This window comes from Orcinus orca, chromosome 19, assembly GCF_937001465.1.
Source record: "Orcinus orca chromosome 19, mOrcOrc1.1, whole genome shotgun sequence".
NCBI classification, from domain to species: Eukaryota; Metazoa; Chordata; class Mammalia; order Artiodactyla; family Delphinidae; genus Orcinus; species Orcinus orca.
The window spans coordinates 34,938,864-34,952,726 of record NC_064577.1 but is presented as its reverse complement, the minus strand read 5'-3'; the positions used below and the strand labels follow the sequence as shown (position 1 = coordinate 34,952,726).

Sequence of the window (13,863 nt, the reverse complement as noted above, 5' to 3'; positions counted from 1 at the left end):
GAGTATCTTAGTGACTAGAAAAGTTGAAAGACATGGGGGCAACTTGCATTCACTTTATTTAATCACTGAAATGTACTATTTCAGTATATCCATATTTATATGTGTTTTATTTTATTTTTGCAGAAAGAAAGCTGTCCCACAAAATCTTCCAGGTTGTATTACTTTGATCTCACCAACTTGAACTGAACACAAATTCATAGGTATCAATAAATTGTAGAAGAGAAATCTAATTTTCAGTACAAGTAGAAAATAGAAAAGAAGGAAAGGAGTACTTCTTAGGGAAATCGTCTATTGAAAATACCTTTAAACAAATATTTTTTTCTTTGGGGATTATCCTCTGCAAAGTCATTCTTAGCGGTGTTTAAAAAGATGCAAACATGGACCTAGAGATTATCATACTAAGTGAAGTAAGTCAGAGAAAGACAAATATCATATGATATCGCTTATATGTGGAATGTAAAAAAGATACAAATGAACTTATTTACAAAACAGAAACAGACTCACAGACATAGAAAACAAACTTAAGGTTACCAAAAGGGAAAGGCGGGGCGGGGGAGGATAAATTAGGAGTTTGGAATTAACAGATACACAATAGTATATATAAAATAGATAGGGCTTCCCTGGTGGCGCAGTGGTTGAGAGTCCGCCTGCCGATGCAGGGGCCACGGGTTCGTGCCCCGATCCGGGAAGATCCCACATGCCGCGGAGCAGCTGGGCCCGTGAGCCATGGCCGCTGAGCCTGCACGTCCGGAGCCTGTGCTCCGCAACGGGAGAGGCCGTGAGAGTGAGAGGCCCGTGTATTGCAAAAAAAAAAAAAAAAAAAAGATAAACAACAAGGTCCGACTGTATAGCACAGGGACCTACATTCCATATCTTGTAATAACCTATAATGGAAAAGAATCTGAAAACAAATATACATATATGTGTATAACTGAATCATTTTGCTGTACACCTGAAACTAACACAACATTGTAAATCAACTATATTTCAATTTTTAAAAAATGCAAATAACTTTAAAAGCTACATTATGGTAGAGAAGCATAGTTTAGCTTCTGCTCTCCCCCCCACCAAAATGGCTGAATGAATTTTCTTTGATGTACAAAGAAGAGCTTGGGAACACCTAGAGCAAATGGAACTGGGATAAATCGGACAAACAACACTGTCTGTTCCAAAGTCTTCCCCAGGCAGCAATCAATTGGGTTGCTGAGATGTGGAGACAAGTCCTAGCCCTGCATAAGGACAAAGGCACTTCGGCGAATGAGCTTGTTTGTAACTGGTTCACCCATGCAACCAAGTTCATTTTCTAAAGTGAAATAAATCAGAATGCATAAGCTCACTGTCATCCCCATGTACTACTGCCTTGGCTGTTTGGTCTAACAGAATTGACTTTGCTTGAAAAGAATTTGCAGGTTCTGTGTCACCTGATTCTTAAAAAAAAAAAATCATTACAGTTGGGAGTTCTTCAAAAAAAACTCTGGTATTTGAGTCATAGTAATCTTCAGGCAACACATTAGCCCACTAAAATTTAGGGAAAAAGTAACATTTACTGAAATAGCATTGGTCCACTGGCCTATTTAGTGGGCACGTAATAGCTCTGACCCTGAGAGAACCTTCTGGAGCATCCCTAAGTTTTAGAAGACTGGCTTTGCAAAATCCGAGGTCTCACGGACAAACAGAGTGTGGGAAGTGTTGCACACTACAGCCTCCTTTTGGAGATTCACAACGATACTGTTATTCTACAATAACAAAATGTGGTAAAATCAGTATAACCCGGCGTTTCCTTTACTTAACTGGCTATGAACCATCTTAGTGATAGTTATAAACGGTTCCAGACTGTTTCTAAGTTTTCTTGAACCTGGAAGACTTCTGAACTTGGCTGCTCTGACTCTATGACACCAGCCTCATGCCATGACCCATGACTCACCTGACTTCACCACCCTCTCTGGGAGGATGGCCTGTGCCTGGCTCATCATCCAGCATCCCCAGCTGGAAGACTGTTTCTATGGCCTGGTCCCTAATAGGTCCCAGCTCATACGGCCCCATTTCTAAGAAGGGATACTTTCGTTGCCCCCTCCACCCCCAAATTACATACTGCCCCGGATACTCAGGGTTAACTGTGATGCAGAGACTTAACTCCCATCATTACCCCATCTCCATGATGCCAAAAAAGGAATATTTAGGGACCTCCATTCTATCTTAGCTCACATAGTAGCTGAGATGGCCAGATTGCCTTCTAATTTCCTTCCAGACAAGACCACTCCTAGAGTTCAGGTGTAATAATGTATTTGCCCTAGACTTGTAACTATTTCCTGGTTATGCAATTTAGGGGTTTCTACTGCCCTTGGCTGGCAGTCAGTGGAAGGTGGGGGAGGGGGAGCTTAAGAAGGACGAGAGGCCTGAGAGGAATGGAGGTCGGTCTGTACACACAGCACCCATCAGCTCTTTCTATTATCGGGGAAGCTGATGAGGTCAAGATTGAAAGTGAAATTCCTATCCAGGACAGTTAGCTGCTTTCAGAAAAATACCTCTATCTCCCTAGTGCCACTCCTGGGAAGATAACCCGAGTTCACCTTGGGTTACTGACGACTCAATTGTGAGCATCCTGACTTTCTTCCCCAGCAGGACTAACCCAACACTGAACAAACGCATCTCTCACTGTGGCTCAGTACCATTTGAGGTTCTCATGCAAGAGTCATTTCCTACCCCCTGGTTTCTTACAGTTGACTTTTTCTACCTCTTTCAACTAAATAATTAAAATGTTGGGTAGCACTGGACAGCCCACTACTATCTTTGGGGAACGGCTAGCCCTTCCAACTAACAGAAGGGTGCTCTCCATTTGTCATCACTTCTTCTGCGGATTCGAATTAAAAGATGTTTTGCTGGAGTGGGTGCTCATGGCAGCAAAATACATACAGCAACTGTATATTCTAGGTCACTGCTATCGACTTATAATAGCTTGAGTTTTCAATTTCTTACAAATGAGAAGAAAAGCCTTTTCTTCCCCCCTTCATTACTACTGAGGTTGAATTGATGCTGCTGAGCTATGTTCATACTCCAGTGAGGCCTTTTTTTAGCCCTAGAAAAACAAAATCGGCAACTTTGGAAAGCAGCCAGTCTCCTTGGGCACCTTCCTCTGTGACTTTATAAACTTCAGAAGAACCAGCAGGTTTTGAAGAACTGGTTAGATGGTCTGTCCTCTGGAAAATAGCTGTTGTGTTGTTCTTTGTTTACTGTACAATTAAGATTTTTTTTCCTATAACCGAGCTAAAGATATTTTTTTTCACTTCCTGGGCAAATGGCATTTCCACATAATCCTAAACACACACGGTCACTCACGGTGATGAAAAAGCTTTTACGTCTTAATAACTGTGATAACACCGAAGCCCTAGATGACCCTGAAGAGAAAGTTCCCTTAGCTGGATTTTCTCACAAATGAGGGCAGCGTGAGGTCTCAGTAATAAGCTGGGCAGTCAGAAATAAGACCCAGGGGATCCTAGGAATAGACATACAATGCTCTGGACTAATCATATGAGAAAAGACACCTGTCCGGAGTATTACTGAGCCCCTCTGCCTCCCTGAGGGAGGGTGGAGTATGGTGACCCCAGTTGGGAATTTGGCTTTGGGGAAGTTTTGCTTTGGGGCACAGATAGGAAATATGGGGCTTAGAATGACATCAAGAAGAGGTATTTAGGATTAAAGGATCAGTGGATAAAGAGCCCAGTGAAAAAGCATTCAAAAGAGGGGAAAAGATGAAGACAATTGAAAGCCTCTGTCCTAAATCCTGGGAGCAGACCCTGTAGTCAGAGAGAAGAGTGGGCTCTTCCTCCCGGGTAGAGAGCGTGAGAACACGGCTGAGTCCTAGTCAGGAGGAGGCAGGCAGCTTCAAAATGAACACTGCAGGCCTGAAAGTGTGCACCTGCAGCCAGAGAGAAAAAAACGCAGAGGTCCTCACTGGGGAGATGGAAAGAAAAGCTGTGCTATATTTGGGATGGAAAATAAAAGTGGACTAGCCGGGAACAATGTTGCTTCCCTATGGAGAATTAAATGCAGACCTTGCCCTGAAACTCAAAGCTACCATCACCTGGCCTCCACATGTCTGGGCAGCCAGGATCCAGCAACATCACATGCCCACTGAGCCTGGAATGACCACATGGCGGACTAAATGTTTGTTCCCCTCCATTCATATGCTGAAGCCCCAACCCCCAAATGTGATGGTATTTGGAGATGGGGCCTTTGGGAGGTCATGAGGTTTAGATGAGGTCATGAGGGTGGGGCCCTCATGATGGGATTAGTGCCCTTATAAGAAGAGACCAGAGACCTTGCTTTTGCTCTCTCTCTGCCATGTGAGGACACAGCAAGAGGACTGTCAGCAAACCAGGAAGAGAGCTTTCATCAGGAAATGAACCAGCTGATACCGTGATTGCGAACTTCCCAGACTCCAAAACTGTGAAAAATAAATTTCTATTGTTTAAGCCACCCAGTTTATGGTGTTTTGTGACGCAGCCCAAGCAGACTAAGATAGAACAGGTATCTACAGGTGGGAGTTCTACTCTCCCCAAGGTCCAGCTCAAACCCCACCTGCTCCAAGAAATCTTCCCACAATTCTCCCAGGCAGAATTTCTCTCTCCTTTGCACAATCCTCTGTTTGCACTTTGACTGTAACACATAGCACTGGTCTTCCTTGAATTACTGACAGCTATGTATTCACCTGCTCTCACTTTATTTTCCCCTACTCTGTCCCATTCATTCCATTTCACTTCCTGAGTTAATCCTAACTGAGGCAGGAAGTACTTACGTTGTTATGACATATCACGTGATTGGCCCCACCATTAATGTGGTATGTCAACTGCAGGACAGTTTCCTGAGTTATACAATTCTCTCTCCTCCGTTTCCCTTGGCCTGCCAATATGCCCCTGTTCTTATAACCTGATTTTTGTTCATTAGTCTCTGAGACCAGTTCTGCCCCACTGTCACCCCTCCCCCTAACAGGCTTGCCAGATAAAATATGAGATGAGGTGACTTCCCTGTGCCACAACTGCTGAGCCTGCATGCTACAACTACTGAAGCCTGTGTGCCTAGAGCCTGTGCTCCGCAACAAAAGAAGCCACCATAATGAGAAGCACGTGCACTGCAACAAAGAGTAGTCCCTGCTCACCGCAACTAGAGAAAGCCTGCATGCAGCAACAAGACCCAGTGCAGCCAAAAATAAATAAGTAAAAAATAAATTGAAAAAAACATGAGATAAGCCCTCTTTTAGTATAAGTATAGCCCATGTAATTTTTGAGACATACTTATACTAAAAATTACTTGCTGTTAATCTGAAAATTCAAACTTAACTGGACATTCTGTATTTTTACTTGCTAAAGCTGGCAACTTTATCAGCCCAGCATCTCATGACCAAGTAACCTATGTAAGAGGGCTGTGTCCTATTCTCACCTGTACAGCTTTTTGAGGACTCTAGTCCTGTCTCTGAAGCAGGGACAGGGGCCAGGGCCTTCCCTCTCACATTGCAATCGCTTTTCTGGCTGGATGCCCAGTGCCATTCATTCTGCCCAGATTCCCAGTGCCGTTCATTCTGCCCTCTGGTCTGAACCTCTGCTGTTAGCCCAGCTCAGAGCTCATCCAGGTCTGAGTGCCAGCCCGTCCCCTGAGCTGTGTGATGGCCTGTCCCACCTTGCCTCCAGAAAACTCCAGGACTTGCAGATGACTCCCAGGTTTTGACTGGAATGTCTAACTATCTCCCACCAGACTGTGACTTCTAAAGGGCAGGGGTTATTGCTTAATGAAGCCTAGCATCTAGCAGGATGCTTTACACATTGTTGGTGCTCAGTAATAAATTACTGTTAACCTAAAATTGAAAGATGATGTTATGGGTTGAATTGGGTCCCCACTAAATATATGTTGAATTCCTAAACCCAGTTCCTCAGAATGTGATCTTACTGGGAATTAGGGTCATCACAGATGTAATTAGTTAAGATGAGGTCAAACTGGCATAAGGCAGGTCCTTAATCCAATATGACTGATGTCCTTATAAGAAGAAGAGAGAGACACAGTGAAGAGGATGCCATGTGAAGATACAGACACACACAGAGGGAAGACAGCTATGTGAAAACGGAGGCAGAGATTGCAGTGGTGCTCCCACAAGCCAAGGAATGCCAGAGGCCACCAGAAGCTAGAAAGAGGCAAAGAGGGATTCCTTCCCTACAGGTTGCAGAGAAAGCATTACCCTGCCGACAACTTGATTTAGACTTTTAGCTTCCAGAACTGTAAGACAATAAATTTCTGTTGTTTTAAGCCACCCAATTTGTGACACTTTGTTACGGCAGCTCTGGGGAACTATCCCAAGGATTACATTAGGGAGGAATTGACCAAAAACATGAGGGCCTAGAAGAAATCAAGTAATACTTAAAGAGTCAGAAGGCGCTGAGTATGAGACTATACAACTCTAACTTCTTCATGTTTTGTCTCCAAATTTCCTCAAGCAGAAATAATTTGTGTCCCTTTAAAAGTTTGAACTGTATGATTAGAACTGCAGCAGTACTGTGGGGCAGAGACTGGGCAGAAGTAAAGGCTATGAGCCCCTCAGAAATCCTCCATGGCCTGCACAGAGGTGGGCACAAGAGACCAGGGTTCATGGTGATGGAGACTGGCGGGAAAGGCTTCCATGGGAGGTGCGTCCCTGTGGGGAAGGCTTTGTCAGGAACCATGGTTTCCATTCTGTTGCCTTCTGTTTTCAGTACTTTAATACATAGCCTTAAAAAAATGAGCACAATACCACTAAACATTTTTCAGACTTCATTTCTCTGTTAATCACCCCCATATTTCACAGCAGTCATGAATTTATGGAGAATAAGTACTATCAGTTTCGGGTCAAGTCAAGGCGACCCAATTCTAAAGCAGCAAATAACTGCCTTTGCAAAGTTATAGGGACAAGCATTCTCTTGGCCTTGCAACTACGGATTATGTTTCAAATGAAAAGTCCACATACAAGCTTAGGGAGACTGTGGGAAATGGGGTCACATCAGCTATCAATAAAATCAAATTAAATCCTAGAAAATTAGTACCATCCAGTCTAACGAGCCCAGTCTGCCTTGAGGGGCACCAAGATATAGTCCCATTTATTTGTCCATAGAACTTCCATTTTAATGATGGCAGCTTCCAGCACTGTATGATATATAATAATAACAGAGGATTTACCATGTACCAAGGACTAGGCTGAGATTTCATGTGGATTATTTGATATAATCTTCATATCACCCTCACGGGAAAGTTATCATATTTTCCCCTCTTACAGATGAGGAAATGGAGGCTTAAAAGGAATTAATCTGCATGACTGTTAATGGAGGCGGGATTCAAAAGATTCCTAGAAGTCTTCCTCTTGAAGACGGTGCAATTGATGGGGCTGGGGAGTGCTGTCCGGGAACCACTTAATTGCCTGCTATTTATAGGCAACTTGCTAACAGTTTTCCATACATTAGATCAGGGGTTGATAAACTATAGCCTGGGGGCCAAATGCAGCCTACTGCCTGGGTAAACAGGACCAAGCCCATATCTCTACATATCATCTCTGGCTGCTTTCTCAGAGACAGAGACTGGCCCACAGAGCAGAAAATATTTACTAGATGACCCTTTACAGAAAAAGTCTCCTAACCCCTGTGTTAGATCATTGAATCTTACTACTAGTAGCTCTATGAAAAAGGGATTATCCCAATTTTAGAGAGGAAGAAATTTAGGTTCACAGAAGTTAAGTTCCTTGTTCTAGAACAGTGTTTCTCTGACCTCTAAATTGTAAAGATTGTATTTTGCCACAGAACTGCCTTTTTTTCCCCAAAGATAGGGACATCGGGGAGGGTGCTATATATATTCCTTCATTTCATAAAAGAAAAGACATTTTAATACCCAAGAATGATGGTTCTAATTATCAACAGTCCTTTAAGTGGAATAAATTTAATTTTATGAAAAACTTTTTTTTTTCTTTCATTTTGCACAGGATGGGTGAGAACACAGTAATGGACCAGCATGAGTTCAAGAACTGGCAGTTGTGGGTCATTTACTTAAGAACTTCAGCTAGTAAGAGCCAGAGGATATTCAGGCCTACCGGACTCCAAAGCAGGTGACACTCTTTTATCTGTTGGGACTACCCATCTACCTTTGACCCATGCATTCCTTCTGTCATTCAATAACTATTCATTGAGAATCTACTATGTGCCATGTATGTACCATGCTCATACCAAGGACATGAGGAATCATTTTTCTCCCTGTAGTTCTCACCACTCTCTCCCCTTTGGCTGTTTTGATTAAGACTAAAAACTCAACTCCATCACAGCTCAGTTAACCATTTTCTTCTTATGACAGTTTGACCTGTTTGTCATTGGGGGAAATGATCCAAATGAAAATACCACAACACAATGACCTTACAGACATTTTTTTTTTAAGTGTAAGTAATGACTCTACAGGCTCTTAGGACAGGTAGAAATTAAACGACTTTATCAAGCCACCGAGACTGTCCAATCTGAGTAAAATAGTTTGAACGTACCTCAATAGTTTGACCTTTTGTTTCAAGGTCTTTCTATGAGGGATCAGGTCACAGACTATAAGGAAAAGCCTCACCTTCCATTGATAACTACCACCATCTCTTTAATACCACATTGCTAGAAACTGTTCTATTACAGTGAACTATCACAAGTAGAGCAGTCAAGCTATTTAAAAATACAAGCCAAAGTTAATTATGTAAAGGCATTTTAAATTAACATTCATACTCTTGAACAAATGAGAACATTCAAATTATTGCATTATATATAACTATGTAATAGCCTACATTTAAATATTTCTGATTCTGAATTATTCCTCTATTTTTTTTTTATTACATCGATAAGATGAGAAGCACAAGGGAAGTTCCAATTACTCCACTGATCTTAGGCTGAATATTTTTAAATGATTAAGTGAAACTTACTGTGTATTCTGGTCCCAGATGTTCATTTGGACAAGAGGGAAAAGAAAAAAGAGAGAAAAGGATGATTTAGACCACACTTACATGCAATATAAAACCACAGAACTAATAAATATTGCTGAATTATAATTATTAAAATTGTGGTAAAGAAACCTTCCGAGGATTAAACCTTCATAAATACTAAGTGTCTCCATGTTTGCTCTCGAAACTCTTTCACATACTTCTGTGGCTGGGTAGATAAGGAGTGTAAGATAAGATTCAATTAGCCTATAGGTTTGTGGCTAATTAAAAACCAAAGAGTTGGCCTTAGAAAAGCAGAATTAAAGACTAATAATTCCAGTAGAGCATTTCATTAACCACAAAGGAAATCTTTTAAGTGGAAAAGCAGCTTTTAAAACCAATAAGACCCTGTCAGGATGACATTCAAATAGGATCTTGAATTTTCATGTGTTCGAGGGCAGGAACCAAACCTTCTAAATTTTTGGCCACAGTGTCTAGTTCAGTACCAACACTGAGTGTTATTATCACTCCACTACAAGTGAGGAAGAAAGTGATTTTCATATTATCCTATTGCAAAGGAAGTGCTTTGGAGCAGAGAGACCCAACAGAACCTTTTATATAAATTACAGTCAGGTTTTGTTTTTGGGGGGGGGGCATTTGCAAAGCAAACAAGTCAAAATAAACAACTTGTTTATGAACAAACCCCAACTCAACATTATTTGGGGATTACTGAGAAAAGAGGGAGAAATAAGAATCATGAAATCTCTAGAAATGTCACTAAAAAGAGTTTCCCTTTTCTTCTCCATATGTTATTTACTACAATCACTTTAAGAAGGAAGATGGAATAGTTTAGCTTAAGCCCCCCAACCCCCCGCTAGGAAGAGTGCTGACCTAAAAGTATGGAGGCAAAGGGTCAGGGAGATATCACAGCGTTCCCACCAGTCCCTGCTTGGATAATCCACCCTCAGTCAGTGAAATCTGAATCCTCCTATGTCCTTGCATGGATACATGCAACATACTGGGTGTACAAGGACTTACCTGTAATCGTGTAGGGATAATAGTTCCACGCCTTCTCTGTAACATAAAATATCTTGGGAACAACAGCTCTAGCCCAACTAGGCAGTTTGCTAAGACGAAAGAAAGAAAAAAAGACAATTAGAGTCTGTCCAGGGCCTCACCCTGCTACCACATTTTTCCAGAGAAACTGACTGCTAGAGAAATCAGAGGACTTCTATTTCCGCTCTTCTCTCTGTAGCCACTCGGTCCCCACCTCCCTGGTCTTTACCATAGTTAAATCGTCCTCAGTTCATATTTAGGACACATAGGATGGCCACAGACACTAGAAGGCAGGAGAGAGGCAGAGAACGGATTGGTTCCCCAGAAAGAACCAACACTGCCAATACCCTGATTTCAGGTATTTCAATACCCTGATTTCAGGCCTCCACCCTGGGAGGAGATAAATGTGTGTTGTCTAAAGCCACCCAGTTCACAGCCATTTGTTGCTGCAGCCCCAGGAAACTAATGCAAAGACAGAGTCATTCCTCTGGAACAGGCACCCGGGCAGCCATTTGCAGAAAACATTCTCAAAACAAGGAAAACCCAAGGGCACAGGTCCCAAGACCCTTGGTAAACAAAGGACGAATTAAGTTTTGCTTTGCTTTGTTCTGTTTTCCTTCTGAGGCAAACTCTACAGCTCACTGCAGGCCCAGAGAATTCCTTTAAATATTATATTTAAATATATAGAATGATATACCACTGAAGTATGGCTGCATGATTTTATTCCCCACCCAGCACTCTACTGTGGCGTTTTCTGTCTTTCCAGATGCTACCATTTTGTTTCTTTCCTATGCTGGTGCCTACAGCTAAGTGTCTGGGACACCAACGTCTAGCAGTACCTCACACCCAGAGCGATGACGCAGACTCCCAGCTCCTGAGGGTTGCGTGTTGGCAATAAAGAACATCAAGAAGTGGTTGTGAGTTGCAAGCTGATCTAGCTAAGAGAGGGGGGACATCAAGGTAAAAGAACCCCAAACCCCCAACCCCTCTTGGACATGGGGTTTAAATGACAACCAGAGCCAGTGAAATACTGTGCACCTTGCATGTCTTCCCAAATTGTTTCTCTTATTTCTGACAGTATCCAGTCCCTGCTTTCTAAAAGGCAAATACGTATTTTCGATGGCTGGTCAGACCTAACCCAAAGAAAGCTCCAGGCCGATACTCAGCGCTAAAACAAATGGGGAAATCAGAGCTGCGTCCCCCGCTCCGCCCCGCCCCCCCCGAAGCCGGGTGAGTGTCAGATGGAGGCCACTGCTCTCAGGTGTGCTATGAGGGGCGCACGGAGCAGTTTTATGATTCACAGGACAATTCTTCTTGCTGATCTAACGCAGAATGTCTCACTCCCATAAAATCATCTCTGCAGTAACTGCTCATTTACCTTAGAAGGAAGGGGCTGCTTCCCAACAGGGGTTTTTACAGCTTTCGCCTAGGATTTATTCTTTCAGTCACTGAAGCTGGAGGGTAACTGGGGTCAACACTGAGTGGGAAAGTCGCGTTGGGCTGGCTTGTGGGAAGTGGTCACAAGCATACCGTCCCCCAGGTGCCCTCCTGTTTGCCACCACACCCCAGAGTGATATGCCAAAGTGTCATACAGGGAGGTGTGGAGCTACTCACAGGCAAGTGGTTTTCTTGTGCTTTTAACGGGACCGAAACAGGATTGTGGAATTTCCCCAAGGTAAGTTAGGCATTGTTCAGTTTAGACAAAGTACTTATGTCTCCTTACGAGCATTAGAGCCCTTTCTCCACTGTTCTCTAGTGCGGGGGGTGTTCCGTCTACACTGCACCCCTCCCCAGATTCACCAGCCTCCTCTTGATACCACTTTGGGACCCAAGTCTTCCTCCCTCCATAACTCAATCCCTCTGTCATTTAAAAAGTCTCCCAGCAGAACCACATCCCTAAGCAACAATCATTTTCTGGAAGGAAGATGACAAACACTGGCCATTTTCCACTCATGTTGAAACTTGTCCTATTTGTAAGTGGTCACGACTCCAGGCTCTAGAATCTTTATCTTAGCTGCTTCATCCACCAATGTATGCAGAACTATAATCAAATACCTTTTCCAACAAAACGCCCGAAAACACATAACATTTAGCCAAGATGGCTGATACAATTTTATGTGACTTCTAAACAGTCTGGAAAGGAGGCCCTTCTGGTATAATCCATTTACCAGGCCAGGCACAGGAGGTGTTGGAACAAATTCTGTGATATGCCATTTAAATATTTTTAAGTCCACTAGAGACCTTCTCCTAGCCCCTGACTTCCCCAGAGCACATTCAACATTCAAATCATTTTTGTCTGAGAAAGTAAAATTCGTTTTTCCATGCAGCAATAATTTATCAGGTCTGCAAAGGAAAATGGAATTAAATTAGACCCCACTGCTGCTGTCCCTTTTGTGATGTATACTGCCTACAATTCCAAGGAGAAGCCTGTCATTCAAACTCACTACCTGGCATCAAACAAGAACCTCTCTTCTGGAAAGGTGGCATGACTTGAATCACGTCCTCTTGGTCCAGTGGCCGAGACTAAACCTCCCAAGACCATCTCACCATGGCTCAGGCTTTAGGGACACTGAGGAAAAAGACAAAATTCTAAAACCTTTAAGGAATTAGGAAATGTGCTGACATGGAATGCTACCACATTTCCCCAAAACCTTTGTCCATGCCTACCAAAGATAAACTTTTCAAATTGTTTTGTTTCTTACTTTTTTACTTCACATGGAACAGAACATACATCAGTGACAGCTGGTCAACTTGTCTCAGGTTAAATGGGACTGTCCTGGTTCTGAAACAGGAGAGAAGGGGGCAGGGTACAACCTTTGAAAGAATGACACAGCCCGAGGACATGACATAAACTGATTAGAACCAAATGGGTCCAAGATGGTGGACAAGTCGACTGCACTAGACCTTGAGCCTTAGTATACGCTCACATCAGTAAGCTAAATGACACACCCACAGGCACCGTGACAGTTCCAAGACCGACCATAAGGATCAAAAAGTGGGCGGTGACCCAATTACTGGAAATCCCCGCCCCTTCCTGAAATAGCTGGAATACTCCTCCCACTCATTAGCCTATGAAATTACCCACCCCTATAAAAACTGACAACCCCATACCCTGGTGCCTTTCTCACCTTCTGAGGTGGCCCACACTCTGTCTGTGGAGTGTGTTTCTCTCTAAATAAATCCATTTCTTACCTATCACTTTGTCTCTCACTGAATTCTTTCTGCAATGAGATGTCAAGAATCTGAGCTTCATTAAGTCCTGAAACCAGGTGTGTGATCTCAGTTGGAAGACTGGGTGTTGGCCAGGTCTGAGTCCCAGCCACGAGGGTTGGAGTCCCAATCAGGGTTTTGGCTGGGTTTGAGTCCCAGTCTGGGTTTTGGCCAGGTTCGAGCCCCAGCCACATGGGTTCGAGTCCCAGTCAGGGTTTTGACCGGGTCTGAGTCCCGGCCACGTGGGTTCAAGTCTGTATTTGACGTGCACAGTTTCAGCTGGTGACCACAAAGAGACAGTGATAAGGTAAGAAAATGTTGAGAGTCAGCTCTTGGTCCTAAAGAGGCCCGTGGGATGCCACAAGCCATGCATACTGGGGAAGATGCTCTGCCAATGTCTGCTCATTTTTTTTTTTTTTTTTGCGGTACGCGGACCTCTCACTGTTGTGGCCTCTCCCGTTGCAAAGCACAGGCTCCGGACGCGCAGGCTCAGCGGCCATGGCTCACGGGCCCAGCTGCTCCACGGCATGTGGGATCTTCCCGGACCGGGGCTTGAACCCATGTTCCCTGCATCAGCAGGCGGACTCTCAACCACTGCGCCACCAGGGAAGCCCTGTCTGCTCATTTTTGACTGGCGGGTCAACCCC

The 13,863-nt window shown here is 43.5% G+C and overlaps 1 protein-coding gene across 2 annotated transcripts in view; it reads right to left on the bottom strand.

Moving 5' to 3' along the window:
• PITPNC1 (phosphatidylinositol transfer protein cytoplasmic 1) overlaps positions 1-13,863 on the bottom strand; it is a 263,252-nt gene that overhangs the window by 105,882 nt on the left and 143,507 nt on the right. For both annotated transcript variants that reach the window (XM_049701886.1, XM_049701884.1), the window contains exon 3: positions 9,989-10,077. In XM_049701886.1, coding sequence (XP_049557843.1) covers positions 9,989-10,077 — 89 coding nt within the window. The remainder of the gene's footprint in view (positions 1-9,988; positions 10,078-13,863) is intronic.